The 27620-nt window shown below is 33.1% G+C and overlaps 1 protein-coding gene across 1 annotated transcript in view; it reads left to right on the top strand.

The window, feature by feature from the left end:
- BRWD3 (bromodomain and WD repeat domain containing 3) overlaps positions 1-27620 on the top strand; it is a 111812-nt gene that overhangs the window by 45064 nt on the left and 39128 nt on the right. Inside the window, exons 8-19 of the mRNA XM_061179196.1 lie at positions 1062-1283; positions 5291-5391; positions 5894-5964; positions 6930-7030; positions 9274-9314; positions 12717-12821; positions 13851-14004; positions 17788-17922; positions 18952-19080; positions 20412-20637; positions 22417-22584; positions 24653-24836. Of these exons, the coding sequence (XP_061035179.1) occupies positions 1062-1283; positions 5291-5391; positions 5894-5964; positions 6930-7030; positions 9274-9314; positions 12717-12821; positions 13851-14004; positions 17788-17922; positions 18952-19080; positions 20412-20637; positions 22417-22584; positions 24653-24836 (1637 nt within the window). The remainder of the gene's footprint in view (positions 1-1061; positions 1284-5290; positions 5392-5893; positions 5965-6929; positions 7031-9273; positions 9315-12716; positions 12822-13850; positions 14005-17787; positions 17923-18951; positions 19081-20411; positions 20638-22416; positions 22585-24652; positions 24837-27620) is intronic.

The raw sequence follows: 27620 nt of genomic DNA, 5'->3' as shown, positions 1-27620 counted from the left end.
CCTTATATTCTAGAGGTGGTTAATTTATGTGAAACAAGTTTATCTACTCAATTGGTTTCATTCCATTTTAGCAAACATTTATTAAAATGCATTTTCCATTGGTGCCAGTTCTGCTTAATTAATGATTACATCATCCTTATAGTTGAATAGTTGAACTACATGTTTAGTAATGAAGATTACAGTTATTATATATATCTCTCTTTGAATTTAATACTAATTATTTTTAAAATTGGATTTTTATTAACCAGATCATATTGTGTGCTTTTGAGTACAAAATTATAGCACACTAATATTTCCAAGTAAAGGCTTAGTCTCATTGTTTCAGTACTAAGTTAATGTAGAAGTGTAGGTAATGGCATAATTTTCTTTTTAAATTCCTAGGCTACAACAAAGGAAGTGGTTTGTATTTTGAGAAGTTCGACTTCTTGGAGTTCATTACAGACTCTTCCATTGATGTTTTCATGACTCCAAAATGCATCACCTAAGTATATAGGTGTTGATGATGATAAGGATGATGATTTTCATCTTTTTATAAACAGATAATTATTAAATAGCTTATCTACCACAGTAGAATTGCTTTTTACTATTTAAAGCTCTTTTGAAATTCTCAGTAGGAAGTTCCACATAATATTTTTCCCAGAGATTATTAACAAAGTCTCATGTTTGCATGTAGATTTTAGGTTAAAGTTTTAAGTATTTGTAGAGAAAAAAATATTCAAGCAATTAAGAAAAAAGGCTGTCAGGTGTAAGGAAAGAAATAATGGCAGAGATAGTTAATGCCAAATCACTTAAAAGTAAAAAATATTTTGAGTTCTCAGGATTGGTAGTAGTTTTGAGGAGTTATTCACATATACCATTATCAGTTTGGACAGTGCTTTGTCAGTGCTATCATTTGGACATATTTTATATTTTCTACTCCATGTTATATGAAGAAAAGAGACTAAAAAGTAAAGGCTTAGAAGTAACTTAATAAAATTCTCCTTTGTTTTTGCTTTTTTTGTGCAGGGAGGGAGCGAATTTCTGCTTTATTGTAAATCTTCTGTCCTTTTGTGTTGCTATAGGGTTCAGATGACTGTTTGGTGAAAATTTGGGCAACAGATGACGGGCGCCTTCTTGCTACACTTCGAGGGCACTCTGCTGAAATTTCTGACATGGCTGTTAACTATGAAAACACTCTCATTGCCGCAGGCAGCTGTGATAAAGTTGTAAGAGTGTGGTGTCTTCGAACTTGTGCACCAGTTGCAGTCCTTCAGGGACATTCAGCTTCTATTACTTCCATACAGGTAAGAAAAATAAAAAGATACCTCTAGTATATGTAATAAGAATGAGAATTCTCTTGTTTTTTGTTACATCGTGTGGATTATACAAAGAACGGCAACAGAAAAATATTGATCTCTTAAGGGCTTTGTCCCTACCTTGCAGACAGGTATTTTTTAAAGTTCCCTTTTCATATAAATCTGTTCCCTTTAGAAATAAGTAAAAAGGTCATTGAAAAGGTTTTTCAAATGCAGTGTAAGACATCTTCTTTATCTCATTTGTATTTGTGAAGAAGGGAAGAGACTTGGAATTGCCTTAAGGAACAACACCGGTACCTTTTAGGCAGGATGTAAGTAGCTTCTAATTTGAATATTGGCATACTTTGTGTTAATATTTAATGCAAAATGTTTATCAGTTCAGATTTTGTGTGTGTGTGTGTGTGTGTATGCATAGTTTAATATTAGGGAAATTTTTATTCTTAGTTTCAGTCATTTCTTATTTCAACTTGATGTTTGACATACAATACATTGAGTTTTTAAATATTTGTTCATATAGTGTTTTTACCAGATGTTGGTAGTGAAAGTCCTGGAAACTCCCCAAAGAACTTTGTTCTCTTCTTTGTGTTGACAGCAAAACAGAGGAATCCTTCTGACACTGTCTTTTATTTTGGTCAAGGAGATTACTTTTGCGGATGAGATAATTACTCGCATTCACTTTTCTTTGTTCTTTAATCACTAATAAATATGCCAGTCAATTTTTTGTGTGTTATTTAAATAATATATCACCTGTTTATGAGACCCTAGCAAGAATTGGATTCAACATATATTAGATTTGAACACTTTTATGTCAAAGTTTTAATTAGTTGAAATTATTTTTTGGGATATTACTAGTTACTTGTGTTCCCACCATCCTATCTGACAGACTGTTTCTGGAATTTGGAGATAGTCTCATACAACATAAAAAAATATGAATATTTGTTTATACTGGAAATGTTTATGGAACTGTTTGGCTCCTTCATAGTTTCATTTGCTAGTTTCTATCTCATTTGATTTATGTGTGTAAGTGCCCTAGAGATCCATGGACCTCTTTGTTTTTGTTTTGTTTTGTTTTGTTTTTGTATGGACCTCTTTTCTATAACATTTAGTTTCTGTCTCATTTGATTTATGTGTGTAAGTGCCCTAGAGATCCATGGACCTCTTTGTTTTTGTTTTTTGTTTTGTTTTGTTTTTGTATGGACCTCTTTTCTATAACATTCTTTCCCTTACTGATCTCATCAACTCTCATGGCTTTAAATTTCATCTTGTATGCTGATGACTCCAAACTTGTATTTCCATCTTGGGGCCTATCTTTTAGCTCCATACTTGTACATTCAACTACCTACTTGGCATCATCACATGAATGTCTACGAGGCATCTCAAACTCAACATCTTCAAAATTGAACCCCTGTCTTCCTTCCTCAGATTTGCTCCTCCCAATGCTTTCCCCATCTAAACAAATGACAATTTCATCCTTCCAATTGCTCAGAGTAGTCATCCCTGACTTTTTGTCTCTCATAGCCCATATCTAACTTGTTAGCAAATCATGTTGGCTCTACCCTCAAAATATATCCAGAATCTGAACAAATTCTCATGACCTCTATCATTACTACCCTATTTCAAATTACTATCATCTGTGACCTAGATTTTGGAACAGACTTCTAACTGATCTTCCTGCTTCTTCCCATCCCTCTTTCCTGTCCCAGTCTAGCCTCTGCATAGCTGCATGAGTGATTTTAAGATGGAAGTTTAAAAAAAAGGAAGTTAAATCATGTCACTGGTGCTCAGAACCTTTAATAGCCTCCAAACTCAGAGTTAAAGCTGAAGGTTTTACAATGACCCACAAGGTCTTACATACTCAGCCCCTTGCTCTCTTTGACCTTATCTCCTACTACTCATTTCCTGTTCTCATTCTGCTTTAGCTGCTTTTTTAGACCACTCTAGCTACACTCCTGTCTTTGCTCTTGCTGTTTCATGTCTCTGAAATGGTCCTCTTTGGATAGTCACATGGTTTGTTCCCTTACTTTCTAAGTGATGGAAATGTCTGTCACTTTTCCAGGGAAACCTTCTCTGACAAACTTACCACTCTAAAATTGTAAATCATTACCCCCCCCAGCACTCTTTCATTTTTGTTCATAGTAATGATCATCATTTAGCATGCATTCTATATGCTTTATTCTTTGCTAATTGACTGTCTCTGTTGACATCATAGTGTATTATTATTCTTTCAGTTTCTTTCTTTCTTTCTTTTTTAATAAAATTGAGGTAAAATGGTATGATGTTAATAGTGGTTGCCTCTGGGTAGTGGGATTATAAATAGCTTTTTTTCTGTTTTTCTATATTTTCTAACTTTTCTTCAATAACTGTGTATTAATTTGTATTCAGAAATGCACATATGTGTTTTTATAATCTTAAACATGATTTCTCATTTAAAAACAATCCAGTTAAGGTACATTAATGGACTGAATTCCCCTTTGTGATTGAAACATTTTAAATATGAGCATAATAAAGGTTTTAGTGTTTTTTCAAACTTAATAAAATCATTATATTTCATATTTTATTGTCTCATTCCTATAGATCCTAGATCAGCAAATTTACAGGCCAGATAGTAAATATATTAGGCTTTGAAGGCCATATGGTCTCTGTTGCAGCTACTTAACTCTGCCTTTGCAATGCAGAAGCAACCATAGACAGTGTAAGGTGACTGTGTTCCAATAAAACTTTATTTACAGAAACGGGCAGGAAGCTGGATTTGGTGTGTGGGCCTTAATTTGCAGACCCCTACTATAGATTGTGGATTAAGCTTTCTATTGCACTCTTCTCTATGTCAGAAATGAAAATATAAGCATGCTACCTCAGTACTGGTTTCTTTACTATTCATCAACTATTAATGGATAATATTAATTGATATTTTTTGTTTGATTTAAACTCTGTAGTCTTTAGAAGTTCTGTGCTTCCAAACAAGAAAACTAAATAAATGACTTCTAATATCTATAATGATCATTTTCTTTTGATTTGAGTTTAAAATTTATTCAAATCCAATGATCCTTAATTTTCATCTCATTGGAAGGTATTCATTATGTTTATTTGGGATTTTTATTTTTTTAATTTAATTTTTATTTATTTATTTGGCCGTGCTGAGCGGCTTGCAGGATCTTAGTTCCCCGACCAAGAATTGAACCTGGGCCATGGCAGTGAAAGCTCTGAGTCCTAACCACTGGACTGCCAGGGAATTCCCTATTTGGGATTTTTAAAGCTCATGAGCATGCTAGAGACCCTGGTTTGATTTTCAGCCTTTTCCTGTGTCCCAGGTATCAGGAGCCTAGTGGCTTTTCCCTTCTCTGATTCTCTTCTGAGGACCTGTAAGATACTGAGAGTTAGAGCCTGAGAATCCTACATGATAAAGACCATCAGATAGTAGTCATACTTTAAATTGGCAACTCAAGTATATTTTTTTAATCTCTTTTTTCCACAATGATACATACAGACATTTGGCCTATTTTATGTTATCCATTAAAACACATGAAGATGATTTAAATTTAAGAATGGTGAAATTTCTATCATACTTCATTGAAATTAGAGTTTAAAGTAAAATGTTAAAACCCAAATACTTAGACATTAACTTCCTTATCACTGTTTTAGACTTACTTCTGATGCATGCCTTTTTCATGTGAACTATAAAAATTTTATATGGTTGCTATATAAGCGTGTATTCAGCAGATTTGTAATGGTTTAACTAGTAATGACTTTGTTTTTTTCCTCCATTAAAAGTAGGAAAATAATAATATTAAAGTATGATGTTGAATAATTTTAAAATAATTATCTTTAGAGCTAAAATATTTTATCCTAAATTCAATGAATGACTTTTCTAGTTTTTTGATATTTTCAATTTTTATAAGGTATTCATTAATCTAGGAAATTTAAATAACTAATTTTTTGAAACTGAAATTAAGCTTGAACATGAAAGGTTTCTATTTTAATTAAAATTTTTTTTCCAGTTTTGTCCATCAACTAAAGGCACAACCAGATACCTCACTTCTACTGGTGCTGACGGAACTATCTGTTTCTGGCAATGGCATGTAAAAACAATGAAGTTTAAGTAAGTTTAGAATTGGGTTAGAAATTTTTCTTTATCACCTTGAGAGATTCTTGATAGTCCATGTATGTAAGTATATAAATTTATAAATGTATGAGTGTGTATGTACATATCCATACCTACTTCAATTTGATGTTAGAGATTTTAGAATAAATTTTTTATGAAACCAATGTTGAAGAGACTATTTAATTTATACACAAAATTTTGATAAGGAGTATTTGTTTCATTTCTTACTCTGGTAAGAACACTTTGAACCTTTCTTCATGATGGTAGTAAGTAACATGGTAATTTGTTTGTAAAGCTAACATAATAATACTGATAGCATAAAATATATTTGTAAGTTTAAATGTATTTTTAACTTCAATAATGGGAATAGTACTTACTACTTCAGTTTTGTGGTTTCTATAATATTGATGATAAATCTGTCACTATCTAGCAGTGTGCTAAAATTCTTGCACATTAAATGAACATGATGAAAAATAAAAACATCTTACTTTTCTCTTAGAGATCGCCCCGTGAAATTTACTGAGAGATCTAGACCTGGAGTTCAGATATCTTGTTCATCTTTCAGTTCTGGTATGTGTAAAAATTGAATGTTTTGAGTATCTAAAATATTGAATAATCCAGTTATAAAAGATTTTTCAATTGTAAAATATTTTTTAATTTTGTGGAGAAAAAATGCATATGTTTGAGAATTAATGGAAGCATACTAAAAATGTGAACCATATGTTATAATAGACAGACCTTTGTAGACTCTAATTAACATGTAATAGATTTTGAGTTGTTTTCTTATTTACAATTAATATGTTTTTATATAATGCAGAATTTAGTTGGTAAAAAGTAAAGCCTTCCCCCAATACTCATACACAATTCAACACTAAAATCCTGCCCTGACTTTTCAGAAAACATGTACAGTGGCTCCATGTAGAAGACATGTTCACAGTATGTAAACAGTGCTTTTCTACTGCTAAGAATTATGTGCTGGTTAACCTTTTCTTTTTTGTTGTGGTAAAATAGAACATGAAATTTACCATTTTAAGAACATTTTTTAAGTGTACAGTTCTGTGGCATTAAGTATATTCACATTGTTCTACATACATTACCACCATCCATCTCTAGAATTTTTTTCATCATCCCAAAAGCTGCTGAGTTTTCACAATCAACCACTATAGCCACTATACAGAGAATTGTAGATATAGGTTATTTTATAAATAATTTTGGAACATTATGTTTTTACATAAAATATGAAGAAATGAATTCCTCAACGCCTTTAATGTTTATGATCCAAAGGCCTGTATTTAGTGTATAGTTGGTGGATTTTTGTTGGGTGAATGGTATAGTTGTTCTTTAAATATTCCTCTTGTTTTTCTTGAATTTTACTTACTTTTCCTCAGAAATGTTAATATGTCTTTAATGGTTAGAAAATAACCTTATGTTTCTTGAAGGCTTTTTAATTAACAAGGTAACGTATAACTAAGGAAGCCATCAGAGGGTTTTTAAAATTCTTTGGTACAATGTTTGTTTGTTTTTTAATCCTCTAGGTGGTATGTTCATTACAACAGGTAGCACTGACCATGTGATTAGAATATATTATTTGGGTTCTGAGATCCCTGAGAAAATTGCTGAATTAGAGTCACATACGGTAAGAACAAAATGAGAAACTTAAATATGTTGCTTTCTTTTTAAACACCCCTCGAAAATTGGTTTTATTTCTTTTCTGATCTCTACCCTAATTTAATATAGATTGGTACTGAAACCTATATGGTAAGATGTCTCTTTAGTAATGAAGATCAGTGTGAAATTCTGGATTTAGTATGGTTGTAGTATTTAAGACAATTTCTATCTGACTGTATGGGAAGGGAAAAATATATATTACAGTAATAATTTATAAAAGTCCTCTTCTAGCTTGCTTTATTTTATTAATTATTTGAGTGTTTGTTACTTCGAAGTCTATACACTTATTAAAAGACACATTAAAGTATGTCTTAGGAAAAAAATTCTTTTTACTGAATTTAGCTCATTGATCTTAGTTTGATTATTTTCAGAATGCCATCAGACTCCTGAAATCTAATCCCACTTAGTTACAATTTTATGCTGGGGTGACAGCCATTGGTGCCTGGCATTTTTCCTCCCAAGCTCTTTCCACTCTCCTGTGACATTTTCAGGAATCTTGGAGCCACTACTGTTTATTCATATCCCTGTGTACCTTTCACTTCTTCCTTCTGTTTATTTCCTTACCTTCTCCAGGTAATTATTTACTGTTGAATATGGGAGTATTTCTGTTTCAGCTCACTGTATATCTCATGTTCCTCATTGTCAAAGCTGTATAGTCAGCATTTGAAAGTACTCAGCTTTACAAGTCTTACTGTTACTGTTCCTACTACTATTGACACTCTATTTAGAATAGTATTAGTACATATCAATAAAACACACATAATTTCCCTGAAAGATGACTTTTAAAAAAAGATACTTTGTGAGTTCCGGAATCAATCATGTTCCCGAAATTTGTAGTAAAAGAGACCCCTGTTAGAAACCTTTTCCTTGAGCTTTTGGAAACAGCCTCCTGCTTTTGTCTTACCATATAAACATAATTGGATATTCTCCTTATGAAAAGTTACTGAACCTAGCTGAGCTCTCACCTTGCTGTTACTTATTCCTAGATACTAAAATCCTGGAATATTATGTAAATTGTGAAAGAGAAAAACTTAGGAGATATATAAAGATCTCAATCTGAGACTATCCAGTGGGAAAAATCCACTTGTGCTAGAGCACACAAAGGAGGCATCTTTACAGTTACCACCCAAGCAAGGTGTGTATACAGTGCAGTCAAATTTATTGAGAGCTGAGAGAGGAGGAGATAATAAATGAATGGGAAATAATTGAGGGGGGAAAAGATGAAGAAAAACTGATTGGTAGGGGTTTTTTGGCAAGGGCCTAGCTAAGAAAAAAGTCAGAAAACTTAAACATTCCCTGTTGAAATCAGTGGTGGCTGTTAGTCATTGAAAGTAAGATGTCCTTCCAGAACATCTAAAACCAGTTATTGCAACTGGCAGTGAGAATCCCGAATCTGTCAGATAAATACTCAGTGAAATCATGGAACAGTGTGAATCACAGATACGTCTGAACATATGAAGACGGTTTAATACGTTTTTAAAATGAAAAAATAATTAAATATGAAGACATTTAGTATCTGAGCTTATTATTAAAAATTAAGTTCAAATAAAAAAAGAAAATTAATTAAAAAATTACATTCAAATATAGTTCAATAATTGTGGTTTGTGAAAATGTTTCCAACATTTGAAGGTACATTACTATAATATAATCACTACAATGCACATTATATTTGTAAAAGTATAGTTTAGTCATTGTAAAGAAAGGTTCAAACAACAGTATCTAAATTATAGAACCTAAAGACGGTCAAATGAATTCATTGTAAAATAATTAAGTAAACCATGTAAGAAACAGGAAATCATTGATTTGTTTTCTAAAATTAAAAAAAAAAATGTTAAGTGAGGAATTTAATTCAACTACTATTAAATGAATTATTTTAAGTTGGCATTTTAGATTAGTGTGCTGTCTTATTATGGGGGATATAATAAACTATCACCTATTCAGAACTATCTGTCTCTTGAGATTATGGTTTAGAAACAGGTTTGCTTATGTCTGGTTTATCTCAAATTACTGCTGATAAGTATTCCTCCTTAGTTAACGTATTGTTTCAGCCTTCATTAATTTTTTAAAGAAAATTAGAGGGTTTTTTTAAAGAAAATTATAGCATTAAAATATCTACTCCATGATACTTTCATATGTGAATATGGCGGGAAGAGTACTTTATTCGTTTTAAAAATAAATTAATTCTAACCAAAAATCTGTTTTATGTTTTAGGACAAGGTTGTTGCTGTTCAGTTCTGTAACAATGGAGACAGGTAACTATGTAGTACATATCTGTATAAACAGATGTTTCACATATTTTACCTGTATTTCTTCAGAAAACACTACTTCTACTACATTTTTTTTTTCTGTCCAGTCACTTAGGCTGAAAGCCCTTGTCTGTCTTTGATGACATTCTTACCCCAGCTCTTCTAAGCTCCCATCCAAGTAGTAGCCATAGTCTATCAGTTCTTCCTTTATTAGTGATTTTCCTTTTTCCATTTCTGTTATCACCCATTTTAGTCAAGAATTCCATTATTTGACCCATTACCTTCAGTTTTCTTTTCCCTTCTAAATGTATCTTGTCCATCTCTGTCAGATTAACATTGCCCTGTTCAGAAATCTTTAGTGTTTTCTCTTTGTTTATAATTCAAATGTTTTAGCCTGGCATTCAGAATTCTCTTCAACTTGACTTAGACCTACATTCTTTTCTTATCTACTATTCCCCATTTAAATACTTAGATCCAGCCCAATTGATTTAGTCATCATTATTATTACATCCCATATACATTCTCTTATCCATTCTTTCACTTATACTTTACCTCACACCAGAAATAATCATACCCTACTTCCTTTCACTCCTTTTCTATACCGCCTATGTCCTCCCTCTCCCTTCTGCTCTCCTTCCTTTTATTTTCCTTCTGCCTCCTGTTTCTTTTTCTTCTCTAAGTTCTATCTTCCTTTTAAGGTTCATACCCTACCTGAAGCCTTTCCTGACTGCTTGAGAGTTTAGCTGTCTTGTCTTCCTTTGAGCGTCTGTATTGCTTACTGTCTCTACTACTCATGATACACAATTTCCTATGTCTGTAAACTCAGAAATTATATACAGGTATTCATGTACCCTCTCAAATGTCTGGTCCCCAGAAGGTGATAATCTTCTGCCCTGGCCTACAAATTGACCTAGAATAGATTTAAAAATTCAACCACTTAGCATAAATTTGTATCCTTATCTGTCTATAAAGACTTTATGTGGGTGACCATGTTTTATTATTAAATACTTTTCAAACACTGGGTGATTACTATGATGAATGTGTTCATCTTTGTTAAATGCGAGAGTAAATAATGATGGTCCACAAAGAGTGATGTTTTTATTAGGAATGAAAAATCCTTAAAATAATTTTTAAGTTGGTTTATTGCACCCTACTGAGCTATACACTGGAAGGTTTGTACAGCTACTATTCTTTCATTCTAGGAGTGTATGAATTTTTTAATTCTTTGCCTTTTTCCTTAAATGAGAAACATTATTTTATCTTAATTAGTTATGTGGCCAGTAAATATATCAAAAGATGTCCAATTTTACTAATAATCAGAGAAATGCAATTTAGAATAACTAACAATTTTTTTCTTTCAGAATGACAAGATATTGAAAAGTGATAACACCCAATATTGACAAGGGTTTAGGGAAAATAGACACTCCCCCACAACCTTGATGATACTGTAAATTGTTTTTAAAAAAACTTTTCAGGGAAATAATTTGGCAGTATGTCAAAAGCTTTCAAAATGTGCCTACCCTGAAGGGGGAATATAAGGGAGAAAAGATTCAGGAAGAGAGTATAAATTCTTCATGAAAGAGTCCATTATACTGTTATACTAGGAAAATGTCATTGATTTGACAGCTCCCAGTGTGTGCATCTGTGGCCAAACCTGAAGCTGAGACAGAATAAAACTTTTCTTTCTTTAAAAAAAAAAATGTGCCTACCCTTTGACTCAGCAAAGATATATATAAGGTTTTACAAAGATGTGTATAGAGATATTCATCACAACATTATTTATAATGGCGAAGACTAGAAACAGTAAAAATATTCATCATTAGGAGGTTGATTAAATAAATTTTGATATATCCATATTGTTGAACATTTATTGAAAGTGATGGTAGTTTTTATATTTGTAAACATAGAAATATATCTACAAAATACAGTTGACCCTTGAAAAGCATAGGTTTGAACTGTGCAGGTCCACTTATGCAGATTGTTTTTCAATAAATACATTAGAAAAAGTTTTGGAGATTTGTGACAATTTGAAAAAACTCAGACAAACCATGTAGCCTAGAAATATCAAAAAAATTAAGAGAAAGGTATGTCATGAATGTATAAAATATATGTAGATACACATATAACACACAAAATAAGTGTTAGTCAAATGTTTATGTTATTGGTAATTCTGGTCAACAGTAGGCTAATAGTATTTAACTTTGGGGGAGTCAAAATATACACGCAAAGTTTTGATTGTGTGGCAGTGTGGGGGTCGGTGCCTCTAATCCCTACATTGTTCAGGGGTCAAACTGTACACTTAAATTAAAGAAAAACATTATAAAACATTATATGTAGTGTAATTCTATTTTCCGTAGGGGGAATATCTAAGTGTATATATATATATATATATATATATATATATATATATATGTATATATGTCTTTAATAAAGTCTGAAAGAATAGAAACTAAATTATGAACAGTGATAGATTTATAGGTTAATGAATGTATTTTTATAACAGTTTTATTGAGATACATTCCACATAAAATTCAATGTTTTTAGTATATTCACAGGGTTGTGCAGCCTTCACTACGATCAATTTTATTTTATTATTTTTTAATTGAAGTATATTTAATTTATAATACTATATTAGTTTCAGGTGTACAACATAGTGATTCAATGTTTTTATAGATTATACTGCATTTAAGTTTATTATAAAATAATGGCTGTATTTCTCCATGCTGTACACCATATCCTTGTTGCTTATCTGTTTTATACATAGTAGTTTGTATCTCTTAATCCATATCCCTAGAACATTGTCATCACCCTAAAAAGAATTCCCATATCATACCCTTTAGCTTTCAATCCCCAATCTTTTTACACCTCCACCCTCAGCTCTGAACAACCATTAATCCACTTTTTTGTTTTTATAGATTTGCCTATTCTGGATGTTTCATATTAATGGAATCATACAATATTTGGTCTTTTGTGACTTTTTCCACTTAGCATAATGTTTTCAAGATTCATCCATGTTGGAGCATGTATAAGAATTGGATTCCTTTTTGTGGCTGTCAAGCATTCGATTGTATGGATATATGACAATTTGTTTATCCATTTATCAGTTGATCGACATTTGGGTTGTCACCACTTTTTGGCGTATAATGAATAATGTCATGGATATTCGTGTACAAGTTTTTGTGTGGACTTATGTTTTCATTGCTCTTGTATATTTATGGGGGAGTAGAATTGCTGAGTCATATGGTACTGTTTATCATTTTGAGGAACTGCCAAACTGTTTTACAAAGTGTACCATTTTTATTCTCCGCAGAAGTATATGAGGATGAAGGTATTACTTTTATAATTAGAAAAATAGTGATTTCCATTTTAGAGGAAGGTAATAAGGATATTTTAACTGTTTCTTTGCAGTTTAAGATTTGTTAGTGGAAGTAGAGATGGAACGGCAAGAATCTGGCAATATCAGCAACAAGAGTGGAAGAGTATAGTGCTAGATATGGCTACTAAAATGACTGGGTAAGATTGGATGTTAGATATTTTAGTGGTTCTCATATGGTATAGTATGTTTTACATTATTGAATTCTATTTAATAATGAAAATAAATATCTTTTTAATTTGTAGTTAATTGGTAGATGTGAAGTTTGCATCTGTATATAGTCTCTAAGCACTATTGCCTTTTGCTGTTGATGGACAGATTGGATGATAGGAACATAGCTGACTCACTGAAAATTCTGGTCTCTTGTGATCCAAAGATCTCTGTGCTTTACTAATGCCCATATAATCATTCTCTGCCCTGATTTTCTATTAAGTCATTTTTTATATCTATTTATACTATTTTCTACTTTGAGGATTGTCCCTATTAAATGTCATCGTATGTTTAGATATTTCTCTGACTTACTGAGGATACCTTTATGTTTCATATTGCTAACATTCCTACTTGACATTATAAATACAATTAATCAGAATTCTGTTTCATCATCTTCACTGTTCATTGGAAGATATATAATTCCTCTTTAGGATACTGCAATTCCTTTAGGGTATGACCCGGAAATTAATTATCTTCCCATTAATAACAATATAGAACCAACTTTGTGGTCATAGCTACTGATAATGTCATTCAATTAACGCAAAAGTTACTGAATTTCTTACTGCTTTTTTATAAGACCTATTAGTTTCAAAAATGAATATTTAAGAATAAAGTGTCCATTATATGTTTTCTTCATATTTTCTGGTAGCCAATCTAACATTGTACTTTATTTTTCAAGGTATCTGCAGATTCCTTTCTAATTTCACTTTTTTGTTGTTGTTCTCATGTAACTAACTATAAAATTTTTGTCATTTTGTGTTTTTTTTCCTCCCTAAAATAAGCTTATGGGTATTGCCCTATGTGTTACTCTTATTATTTTATTTCATGAATAGTTAAAAGTATAGTTTAGGAGTTTTTAATTTAAAAAGTTGCATGCTCCTGGAGAGATTTTTGCCATAATTTGCTATGTTAGATGCACCTTTGTTCAAAATTTATGAACCTGAAATCATTTTGTTTAGGAATAATTTGCCATCTGGAGAAGACAAGGTCACTAAACTTAAGGTGACTATGGTGGCCTGGGATCGCTATGATACCACAGTTATTACTGCAGTGAACAATTTCCTTTTGAAAGTATGGAATTCTATCACAGGCCAACTTCTTCATACTTTATCCGTAAGTATTCTATTTTTGGAATAATTAAAATGGTCAAAAAGGGCATTATTCTAGAAGACAGGAAATTTAAGTGTTCTAATTTACTTTCTATGGCTTACTGTCCTTTGGAGAAGTAATTATTCAAGGTACCTCTGTTGACATATCTACAAAATAGGGATGGCACATGGTGTAGCTGCTAAAAGCAAGTATGAAAACTTATTAAGATCCTTTCCAAGTCTGATATTTATTTATGCATTATGTTATCATATGTGGTCAAGGGTATGTAAGTTATTTTGTTTTTAGCATGAGTTGGGATTTTTTGTTGTTAATGTTTTAAGGGTAGAGCTGACTTTATTTTAACAAGGGTATCCTGTATTCTACCTTTGGGGATTAGTTTATGCAAGAAGTAGAGGTAAGAGGAAGAAGTAGGAGAAAATGGTGTCTTTCCTTCTTTCTTTTAAAAAAAGGAATTTGTCATAGTTGAACTCTACTTAAAAGCCTATTTCCTATCTGCTTCAATTATCGATTCATAAGTACTTTCAGAAGGGCCAAGAGATTGCCATATGGTTTACACAGTAGTAAATGATAGGGACTAGATACCAATTCTCATGACTCATTTCTTTGTTGTATGCCATAGTATCATCCTTATTTGATGCCTATGTGAGATAATCTTTTCTAAGGCCTCTGAGATTTCTAAAGATTTGTTTAATTTTGGGAGGATTTGCAGTTGATCTTTCATATACCTCCCAAGTCCTCCTTCCTAAGTAAAACCCTAACACTGTGTTAGGGGAGTTTTAGATTCTTCCTTTTATCTGTTAAATCAATGCTTATCTCATTCTGGCTTTCCCTGTTCCTTGATACAAGTTTCTATTAATATGTGTGGAAAAACCTATACTGTTTGCTTTATTACTTACTAGGAAATGTTTGTCTATGTCAGCACAGTCCAATAAAAAGATAATATGAGCCATGTATATAATATTAATTTTCCTAGTAGCCACAATAAAAAAGTAAAATATAACAGGTAAAATTAATTTTAATAATATATTTTATTTAACCTAGTATATCTAAAATAATAACATTTCAACATGTAATTAATATGACATATTAATGAAATTGTTCACATTTTTTCATACTAAATCTTTGAAATCTAGTGTGTATTTTACAATTATAGAACATCTCAATTTTCACTAGCCACATTTCAGATGCTTAGTAGCCACATGTGGCCAGTGGCTACAGGTCTTTATCTCTAAAAATCACAGCTTCAAAGGCCATGTTGTAGCCATTGGTTTTATAAAATTCTGTCTTAATAAATATCTTAATTTAGAGTTCTCTTTAGTGGTACACTTCCCATGGGCTGACTCATGGGTCATCTGTTTCCAGTGAATTTTAATGAAGAAATTTTAGAACAGACTATTTTTAGTACTTGTAACAGTCAAATCTGCTTAGTTTTGGTATAGAATTTATATTTTATGTGTTAACAATTTGTATGTCAGGGTCTTAACTAGGGCGTAAAGTTCTTCCATTCAGCAAATACTTACTGAGTATCCACTGTGCCAACCATTGAGTTAGGAGTAAATGTTAAATTAAAGGGTCCCCATCCTCCTGGAGTTTACAGCTTATAAATAAATTTTAAAAAAAGAAACAAGCATTTAATAAACAAATGCTAAGAAAGAAAAGTGCAAAGCAAGTTTCTAATAGGATGACCAAACCTGGTCTGGAAGGGTCAGAAAAAGCTTCCTGAGGAAGTGAAGTTTGGGTTAAGATTTGTAGCTCTCAGCCTAGATGTCACCTCCTTGACAAGGCCTTCCCTGATCAAACAATCTAGAGTAGCCTCCCAGTCACTGTCTTGCTTTATTTTCATCATAGTGTTTATCACTACCTGATATTTTCTTATTGTATTTTTTTGTTTATTTTCTGTCTCAGTGTGGTCAATAAATATTTGGTAAATTACATATGTGAGAAGGTTGAAAGGTCCCTCTAAGAAGAGGGAAAAGCATGTACAAAGGTCTTGAGGTAGAAAGGAAGAGAAAGAAAGCCAATTTTTGGCTAGAGCACAGAGAGCAGAAAGAGTGTCACCCCATAGGACTGGAGAAATGGACAGGGGCCTGACCATACAAGGTCTTGCAGGATCTATCCTGAGACCAACAGGACACCATGAAAAGGTTCAAAAGCAAAGGAATAACGTGAATTTTGCTTTTGAAAAATACCCTGTAATTCTAGCAATAGAGTAGAGAGAATAGATTGGAATGAGATAAGAATGACTCTGGGTATACTGTAGGATTCTGTGATAGCATGGGCCATGATGATAATTTGGATTCTGTGGTAGTGGTGGAAATAGAGGTGTGCTTGATAAATAAAAATAGGGCAGATGATAAATCTTAAGACATTACTGAAGCTGACTAGGTTTTGTTTCCCATGACCCAGTGACTATGTCATTTTGGCCAAAAATGCCACCCCCTATTTAAAAGCCTCTCTTTCCTAATGTACACTAATGTAGTTGTATCACTATCATTTGAGTTTAACAGAGTAATTTTATTATTTACTGGTTAGGAAACTGAGGAAGTATTTACTATATCAAATTAGATATTCAGCAAGAGATTTTGTTGTGATAAATAAATAATTTTTTGGTAGTCATTGGGAAAAAAGTTTTCTGATGATATTTATTGTAATGGATTTTACCTCCTCATCTTCCACTTTTCATTTTGAGCCATTCTAAAGTTACTTTTAAATTTTTGTCCATAATGGTAATATGGTAGGATACTCTATTTTTGTATACAGTGATTTGGGATAAAATGCACTTTTTAGGTTCACAATATATGATCATTTCTAGAAGCCCCTGATGTGTAATATGCTGACGTGTTCCTAAGTGAAATCCAATTTCAGGATGTCCTGCATGCTTTTCTAAGACTTTGAGCCTGTTGTTAATGATGTACTCTCTAGTCAGGAGTTTAGGAAAATCAACAATTATCTAAATCAGGTTTTGGCAAACTTTTTCTTTAAGAGGCCAGATAGTAAATATTTTAGGCTTTGCAGGCCACATATGGTCTCTGTTGCATATTCTTTCATTTTTTACAACCTGTTAAAAAATGTAAAAACCATTTTTAGCTCTCAGGCTGTATGTCCAGAAACATCCGGGGGCTGGATTTGGCTTGAAGTTTATAGTTTGCAGACTCCTGATCTAAGGTCTATAGAGATACTGATATTACTTGATTTATTGTCAGGGAAACATGAGCATTGGTTTTCAAACTTATTTTTTTTTAGCAGCAAACCCATTTTTCAGATAGCATATTAGATGAAACCTTCAATTTTAAAGTAGATAAAGATAAAAAGGACAAACTATAGCTTGTTTGAATATACCATGGGGCCTCCCACAATACAATATGAATACCAGTGATAGAGAGTGCTGGATGAAGAATAATGAAGGTTTGTCTGTTATCACTGTGTTAGAATTGGGTGTTAATAAAAGATTCTGTTTGTCACATATTTTGTAACCTTTTAATAGCAGAGTCCTAGAAATAAGAATTCCACTTCAGGGACCTGGTTAATGAACTGTAACTGATTTGGACTGTCTTTATTTTAAACACCTTTTCAGGTCTTCTCTCTATTGAATATTTTATGAAATCAGCATTTAAATATATAAGGAACTCTAAACTATTTCTTATAGCGTGCATGTAGTAAATGCTGTTAAATTTGTGTACATGAATTCATCTGAATCAGATTTGATAGCACACTCCTGAGATCTTTTAACCAAATAAGCCAGATACTCAGTGTTGCTTTTCATTTTTAATATTGATTTTGTCACAGGGACATGATGATGAAGTATTTGTTTTGGAAGCACATCCATTTGACCAAAAGATCATACTTTCGGCAGGTCATGATGGGAACATTTTTATTTGGGACCTTGACCGGGGGACCAAAATTCGGAATTATTTTAACATGGTAAGGGAAATCTATGCTTAGTTGATATTAAAACAGACTTCTCTTATGTGACAACTTGGTAATTAAAGTATACTTAGTGCCAAGGAACCTCTTGTCATCTGTTTAAATCCATGTAATAACTTAGAGAATGACTCAAGACCCGAGAGTAAGGTCAGTTGAGGATTATGCCTTTCAGGGTGTCTCTGTTATTGTGGTGTTAGCACTTTCCAAATTCTTGTTCCCAGCTCTTAATTCTAGAAACTCAAATTTAATAAGCATTTGGAGCTAACACTAACCAAAATCACAAAAAAGTTAATGTTTAAACTATAATCCTAATTAATGAATCACAACAGTGACTGTATTGTATCTGTCTCTGGTAAACCCCATATAGCTTAGTTAGTAATCAGAAAGCTATTTGGCACACATGGAATTGGAGATATGGATACTTCTAAGATATATTTCGTACAAACTGGAAAAATATAGTGAGCCATCTCTTCTTCCAGTAGAACACCCTCCTGTGGTGATGGGAATACTCATATTCACCATATTTAGTGTTCCTTTCTGAAGAATAGTTCTGACTAAACGTTTCTAAATTGTTGGCCTTTGAGCTCCCTTTTATAGGCTTTATACAGATTCAGGGTGTTAATAATAACCCTCTGCCTTGTGTTAGTGAGATTGATTTGTGTACTTTAATTTTAGGATGGTTCTTTTAAAACTTGCATTACAATTTAAATATGAAGATAATATCTTGACTTTGCTGAGATAGCGCCTTTGTCAATTTGGTTGTGTTTAGGTCTTTTTTATTCTCCTCAGTCATTCATGCAGTTCTTCTTCAGATATGACATTGCTAGTAATGTTTGATGCGAAATTCTCCCTAATTTCTTTTAGAGCTTTACTATTACAGTAGGGTTCTGGCTACAGAAGTCAGAGAGTACATTGGAACGTTGATGCATCACAGAATCCAAGATATTAGCAAGCAGAAGCTATTGACCACTTATTATTTGAAAATTACCTCTTAAGATGACTTAAAGTGACTCTTTTAAATTTCAGATTGAAGGTCAAGGCCATGGTGCAGTGTTTGACTGTAAATTTTCACCAGATGGAAACCATTTTGCCTGTACTGATTCTCATGGGCATTTGCTGCTTTTTGGATTTGGATGCAGTAAATACTATGAAAAGGTTAGTATATTTAATTTTTGTTGTAGATTGCAATTTTTTATTGTATCATTCATAAATTTTATTTGAAGTGTTCCAGTTAATAAGGGTCACTCTGTGTCAATAGATATAAAATAACAAAGTCACCTTTTTTGGTAAAATTTTTCATCACTGACAGAACATAAAGCATGGCAGTTCAAATTACTATTAAGATATAGGATGATGTAGATATAAAAATTCATTAGGAGGGACTTCCCTGGTGGTGCAGTGGTTAAGAATCCGCCTGCCAATGCAGGGGACACGGGTTCGAACCCTGGTCCGGGAAGATCCCACATGCCGCGGAGCAACTAAGCCCGTGCACCACAACTACTGAAGCCTGTGCTCTAGAGCCCACGAGCCACAACTACTGAGCCTGCGTGCTACAACTACTGAAGCCCGCGCGCCTAGAGCCCATGCTTCGCAACGAGAGAAGCCCGCACACTGCAACGAAGAGAAGCCACCGCAATGAGAAGCCCACACACTGCAACGAAGAGTAGCCCCCGCTTGCCACAACTAGAGAAAGCCCACACACAGCAATGAAGACCCAATGCAGCCAAAAATAAATAAATAAAATTTAAAAAAAAATTAAAAAAAAAATCATTAGGAAATCCTTTTGCTTAGAACATATTCTCTGTATTGCCTTTCAGGTGTAATAAGAGAACAATTTTACCAGATTACATCCTCTACTTATCCTAAATTGGGAATAAACAGCTGGTGACTGAATGCTTATTTTCTTTCTTGGCTACTTTACCTATTATTGATCTTGTTAAAATACTTTGGAAGCTAACTTAATTGGTTTCTTATATTTTAGTAGCTGTGACTTTAGGATAGATTATAGAATCTTGGAGTTGGAAAAGAGCTTAGAATCTTTGAGTTCAGCTCAATACTTGTATCACCTTTGAGTGTCTTTCATGCAATTGATATTTACCTGCCTTACCATTTATATTATACTCCATCTATTCTTATTTGAATAAAAATAAGCAAGAAAAATAGTTATAAAAGTTTGTATTTTTTTTTTACAACTTAAAAAATAACTAACTTTATCTACTGTGTTGTTGCTTTGCTTCTTCTTATCCTAATTGGAAAAATACTATATTGGAGGGCCAGAAAGTAATATAGATTGTAGAGTTTTGTGGGGAAAAGATAGGATTATGATCTAGGTGATTCACTTCTACCTAGAGGGAACATATGACTATAGAGGACTATAAAGATAATGCAGAAATTGTCTGATTTGAACACATGTGCTCTAGGAATGAAAATAAATGCTTATTTATAAATTTCCTGTGCATATTAAGTACTAAAAATCTGTCATAAAGATTCCAGATCAGATGTTCTTCCATACGGATTATCGACCTCTTATCCGTGATGCCAACAACTATGTATTGGATGAACAAACCCAACAAGCTCCTCATCTCATGCCTCCCCCATTCTTGGTGGATGTTGATGGAAATCCTCATCCCACAAAATTCCAAAGGCTAGTACCAGGACGGGAAAATTGTAAAGATGAACAGCTTATACCACAGCTGGGATATGTGGCTAATGGTATGTTCTCTACAAAATTAAATTTAAAACATTTTGCAAAATGTTATACTTGCTCCTGTTCTCTCTATAATATATCCCCATGCTAAACTCTGTAGTAGGTTATACTATATTTTACCTAATACTTTATTAATTTTCAGTTGCATAGAACTTTTTATCTTACCAGAGTACTTTTACACTGTTTATCTCACCTGGACACAGATAAATGGACTAGGACAAACAAGAGTACACTCAAACAGAGAATGTGTTGACCTGCTTTCTTAGAACCCTGAACATATGTATGATCCTGTTGTTTATCGTATTGACTTCTAGTGATGATTAAATGTACTAACTTTAATGTGTCAAGCTTTTATAATTGGTGAAATTCCACTGCTCATAGTATTAGTATTTTAATTTGAGAGTACATAGTTAATGGACTGAAGAAGAGGAAATTTCAGGAACTACAAACTGGGAAGTGGCTGTTTACCCATCCTCATGTTTGAAATGTAAAGAATTATTGAGTTTTGGGGTGGGGGATGCTGGGTGTTTAAATAACACTCAATCTTGGAGGATATTGAAGAAACAGTGATGAGTGTGATGCATGATGGGAACGTAGTAGAAAAAGACATTGAAATAAGCTATTCTCTATTAAAGCAACTCTTCTGGTTGGCATATTTCCCTTAGGTATACTGCCTCCACACCACCTCCCACACCAGAATGGCTTCATACCTTAGTTTGTTACTTGTAGGTTTTCTTCCAAGTATGAGGTAATGAGTTATTTATTTGCAAATGGAATTTTTTTTTCTTTTTTTTTTTTTTTTGTATTTTGGCTGTGCCATGCGGCATGCGGGATGTTTCCCTGACCAGGGATCGAAACCAGGCCTCCACAGTGAAAGCACTGAATCCTAACCACTAGGCCACCAGGGAACTCCTGCAAATGGAATTTTATATCCTTACTAGGGAATTAAGACTTGACCTTTCTAGAATGAAATGTTGCATATCCTTTTTTATGTTCTCTCTCATAAAGATTTGTAGAGCAATGAAATGGTGTTACACATGTGCCAATAGTTACTTCTTTGATGTCATATTTATTAAATAAGGGGGAAAAGCATGAATATTAATAGGAGATAAAACTGAAAGCATATGAATAAAAAAATCTGTAATTCATATTTTACTTCCTATAAGACCTGATCACTTGGCTACTCTACCAGATGCCATTTAATCTGACTAGAGGACAAGATGAAAAATAGGTCTAAGATGTATTTAAGAAAGAAAAAGATCATAGAAGTAAATAAGTTTTTATTCAGACGTAATCGTTGAATTTCATTATAAGAAATAATTTCTATACTCATCAATATACTGAGGTATTATCAAAAGAGACAATATTTGAAAGACCATAATTGATTTCTTTCCGAAAGGAAATTCTCACGAAAGATGCAAAGCATTTTCGGTATTTTCAGTTGAACTTATTAAAACCTTACTCAAATCTCTACTCCCAACTTTTAGCTTGGAATATTCTATAGAGAAAATTCATTTTTAAGTTAATAATTTAATAATTTTTCTTTAAGGTGAGAAGGCTCTCAAAATAATGTCTAGTTTGGGGATATTGGTTAAGTTAAACACACAAGCTGACATATTTAAAAGTTCTTTAAAAAATATTTTGTTTGCTATACGTTTTATTTTCATTTTAATCCCTTTAAAATTATTTGTCTAGAAACTTATAGGTTAAGCTTGATTTTACTATATTTATGGTACACTGAAATGTAAATAATTTTGTGGCTTTATATCTTTGGTCTAATTAAGGTGATGGTGAAGTAGTAGAACAGGTAATTGGGCAACAAACCAATGACCAAGATGAGAGCATTCTTGATGGAATAATCAGGGAGTTACAAAGAGAACAAGATCTGAGGCTAATTAATGAAGGAGATGTTCCACATTTTCCAATTAATAGATCATATTCTGCTAATGGTGGTAAGTATGTGTATATTTGTAAAAGGTATGATGAATGTACTTTAATTATTTTACTTGTACCAAGTAATTACATGTGAGGAGCATTTTAGGTTTTTAAATAAAAGCAACATTTTTGTTAATTTACAGTTGTGATATGATACACTAAAGTGCCATAATCTCATTATCATTTGGGGCTAAAGTGATTTAGCATCTCCTAAGGAATACAGATGGTGTATTTTATTTTATTTTGTTTTTATAAATTTATTTCATTTATTTATTTTTGGCTGTGTTGGGTCTTCGCTGCTGCGTGCAGGTTTTCTCTAGTTGCAGTGAGCTGGGGCTACTCTTCGTTGCAGTGCGTGGGCTTCTCACTGCGGTGGCTTCTCGTGTTTCGGAGCACGGGGTCTAGGCACGCGGTCCTCAGTAGTTGTGGCACGCGGCCTCAGCAGCTGTGGCTCATGGGCTCTAGAGCGCCGGCTCAGCAGTTGTGGGCTTAGTTGCTCCGCGGCATGTGGGATCCTCCTGGACCAGGGCTCGAACACGCATCCCCTGCATTGGCAGGCAGATTCCTAACCACTGTGCCACCAGGGAAGCCCACAGATGGTGTATTTTAATATACTGTTTTCTGTTAACTCAGTTATGTATTTGCAGTCTTTACTTTTGTTCTAATAAGCAAGGTGCTACAATAAGTCCAGCCCCTTCTAGGGGAACCAACCTAAAAGTTTTCAAAATTAAAGCCACTTTAAGTTTAAAAATTAATACCAAAAAAAATTTGCCCTCCTTTGTTGAAAAGGAAGCAACATATCATCTGTCTCTCGAGTTTACAAAAATATACTGGAAGACAAGAAGCCCTCTTCTTAGGGAATACAGATACAACTTTTTAATTGACTTTGACAAGTTTGATTCTAATTACCAGTATTATTCCAATCTATTGTATGTCTTCCTTCACTTTACATGAAATGTGTCTATGCATCTGAGTTTTATATAATCTTAGCCTATGTCAGTTTTACTTTTTTCAAGAACTATTAGTTCTGTTTAAAATGCAGTCCTCATGTGGGATTTTGGCAAATGTGTTTCTTTTTATATTTACATAATTGAGGTCATTTATTTGGGTATTGTGACATTTTGGAGTCCACAGAAATGAATAAAGTGATTTAAATTTGAGGTGATTCACATGGTCTTTTACTCATTTCCTGATTTCTTTAGTATCCCATAAAATTAAAATAAAAACATTCTTTGTTCATGTCATTTGGAGCACCTAGCTCAGATAAGCTTTCCTTAACCTGGAACAAGATAAGAAGTGGGCTGATAATCCTATATATCCAGGCCTTTTGTTCCTAAGACATAAAAATTTCTTAGAACCCTGATTTAGAGGTCAGTAATTCAATGCTAGGTTTCTGTGGTTAGATTTGAAATGCTGTTAGTCAAAGGGACCCCACTGACGTCTCTTTGCAATGTTCATTTGTTTTTTTTTCTGGTGCTTATTTTAACAGTTTAATGTTTCAGTTTCCATTTTTGTTTTATTTGCAATTACAACAAAAATAAACAGGGACCTTACTGGAGGATTAAAAACAAAAGTAAAATTTCTATTGCTTATTTCCCCTTTCTTTCATTCCTTATCAATTTTGAAAATGAAATTTTGATAGTTTAAAAATTTTTTTAAATAATTTTTTTCTTACTATTTTTGAAAGCTTTATTGGAGTTCTATTCAAAAACCTTTTAATGGGCTAAATAAAGGTAGAATTTAGATTAAAAAGCTGCTTTCTGAACTAGTACTAATAACATTTATGAATCTACCAAATATGTTAAATACACCTTTTGTATTTACTGAGCATTTAGTAGATGACAGATGTGAAAGTCCTCTGAAAAAAATTAAAAGAGCTATAGAGACAGTAAACATTTATTGAGTGCCTGCTTTATCTATAAGACTGTAAAAACCATAAAGGGGGTACAGAAAATGTATAAAAAAGAGATAGCAATATTGTCCAGCAGTACTGTCTTTGAATCTCCTATTTTATTTAGAGCTCTGATCTGGAAGAGTTTGGTGCCTTTGCTGAGAGAGTGGTGCCTTCCTTTGTTTTTGTTTTAGCTCTGAGAAATCCAAATATGGACATATCTTCTTCCCCAAACATTGGACTCCGACGTAGTGGTCAAATTGAAGGTGTCCGACAAATGCATAACAATGCTCCTAGAAGCCAGATGGCCACTGAAAGAGATCTCATGGCATGGAGCAGAAGAGTGGTGGTCAATGAACTAAATAATGGGGTTAGTAGGTGAGTCAATATGGTAACATTCTTTTTGAGTAAGTAAATTAAAATGTACTCTTTTTGACCCACCTCCTAGAGAAATGGAAATAAAAATAAAAATAAACAAATGGGACCTAATGAAACTTAAAAGCTTTTGCACAGCAAAGGAAGCCATAAACAAGATGAAAAGACAACCCTCAGAATGGGAGAAAATATTTGCAAATGACGGAACTGACAAAGGATTAATCTCCAAAGTTTACAAGCAGCTCATGCAGCTCAATATCAAAAAAACAAACAACCCAATCCAAAAATGGGCAGAAGACCTAAATAGACATTTGTCCAAAGAAGATATACAAATTGCCAACAAACATATGAAAGAATGCTCAACATCACTAATCATTAGAGAAACGCAAATCAAAACTACAGTGAGGTATCATCTCACACCAGTCAGAATGGCCATCATCAAAAAATCTACAAACAATAAATGCTGGAGAGTGTGTGGAGAAAAAGGAACCCTCTTGCACTGTTGGTGGGAATGTAAATTGATACAGCCACTATTGAGAACAGTATGGAGGTTCCTTAGAAAACTAAAAATAGAACTACCGTATGACCCAGCAATCCCACTACTGGGCATATACCCTGAGAAAACCATAATTCAAAATGAGTCATGTACCACAATGTTCATTGCAGCTCTATTTACAGTAGCCAGGACATGGAAGCAACCTAAGTGTCCATCGACAGATGAATGGATGAAGAAGATGTGGCACATATATACAATGGAATATTACTCAGCCATAAAAAGAAACAAAACTGAGTTATTTGTAGTGAGGTGGATGGACCTAGAGTCCATCATACAGAGTGAAGTAAGTCAGAAAGAGAAAAACAAATACCATATGTTAACACATATATATGGAATCTAAAAAAACCCCACAAAAATGGTTCTGAAGAACCTAGGGGCAAGACAGGAATAAAGACACAGATGTAGAGAATGGACTTGACATGGGTAGGGGGACGGGTAAGCTGGGACGAAGTGAGAGAGTGGCATCGACTTATATACACTACCAAATGTAAAATAGATAGCTAGTGGGAAGCAACCGCATAGCACAGGGAGATCAGCTGGGTGCTTTGTGACCACCTAGAGGGGTGGGATAGGGAGGGTGGGAGGGAGACACAAGAGGGAGGAGATATGGGGATATATGTATACATACAGCTGATTCACTTTGTTATAAAGCAGAAACCAACACACCGTTGTAAAGCAATTATACTCCAATAAAGATGTTAAAAAAAATGAAATGTACTATGTTAGGCTAATAACTAAGGTATTTTTCTTTAATTTAGCTGAGCCATGCATTAGTTTTTCCACATTATTTCATTAGTTTATTCCATAACAACTATTTAAAGATTATCTTAAATTTGCTTAGCTTTGTGGTAAATGTTTTGGGGAATACTGAAAAATGAAAAAACATAATCTCTGTCTTCTTTGAATTTATAGTCTAGGTTAGAAGATATGAAAAAATACTATTAAATAAGAACATGAGGCCATATGTGATTAAATGTCAGTGATACATGGACCCAATATTCAACAGTGGTTCTGAGGAAACTCAGAATTGGAGCAGTTTGGGAGTGCAGTATAGGTATGTAGTAGACCCAGTGCTTAGCGTATATTTAGAAATATCATTTAAGTAGACTTCTTTGGATGAAAGGATTTCATTAGGATGAATTTCAAACTTAGAATCCCTATCCTTATTTGTAAACCTTAACATTTACTGTAATATTGACTCCAGATGATGCACAGCAACTAGAAATAGATTTGGAAAAGAGAAAGGACATTGACAGAGAACATAGAAAATCCATTCAAATCATGATATCTTCCTAGCAAAACCTTTTTACCAGCTGAGCCAACAAGTAGCAAAATTAATTTGGTTTCACCTTCTCTTTCTTTAGCAGTAATAAGAAAAGGGAGACATAGCTAATATATGAACTGAATGCTACCCCCTGGCAGTAGAACAATATGAAATAATTCTCTGTTCAAAACGTTAGAAGTAGAATTGAAAGCAGGGACTCAGATACTTGTATGCCAATGTTTATTGTAGCATTATTCATAATAGCTGAATTGTAGAAACAATTCAAGTGCCTGTCAACAGATGAATGGACAAATAAAGTGTGATATATACATACACTGGAATATAATTCAGCCATAAAAACTTCTGATACTTGCTATAACATGGATAAACATGGAAAATATAATGCTTAGTGAAATCAGCCAGACACAAAAGGACAAATAGGGTATAATTACACTTATATGAAATATCTAGAGTAGGCAAATTCATAGAGACATAAAGTAGATTAGAGGTTAGCAGGGGCTGGTGAAAGGAGAAATAAAGAGTTATTGCTTAATGGTTACAAAATTTATGTTTGGAGTGATGAAAAAGTTTTGGAAATAGTGATGATGGTTACACAACATTGTAAATGTCATTAACACCACTCAATTACATACCTAAAATGGTTAAAATGTCCAATTTTATATTTAAAAGTGTTTTTGTTATCTAATTTTTATTTTTTTTGAATTTTTGAATTTTATTTTATTTTTTTATACAGCAGGTTCTTATTAGTCATCAATTTTATACACATCAGTGTATACATGTCAATCCCAATCTCCCAATTCATCACACCACCACCCCCACCCCCCCGCCACTTCCCCCCCTTGGTGTCCATACGTTTGTTCTCTACATCTGTGTCTCAATTTCTGCCCTGCAAACCAGTTCATCTGTACCATTTTTCTAGGTTCCACATATATGCGTTAATATATGA

This window comes from Eubalaena glacialis, chromosome X (assembly GCF_028564815.1).
Source record: "Eubalaena glacialis isolate mEubGla1 chromosome X, mEubGla1.1.hap2.+ XY, whole genome shotgun sequence".
NCBI classification, from domain to species: Eukaryota; Metazoa; Chordata; class Mammalia; order Artiodactyla; family Balaenidae; genus Eubalaena; species Eubalaena glacialis.
Note: the sequence above shows the minus strand (reverse complement) of the source record. Positions and strands in the feature narration are given on the sequence as shown.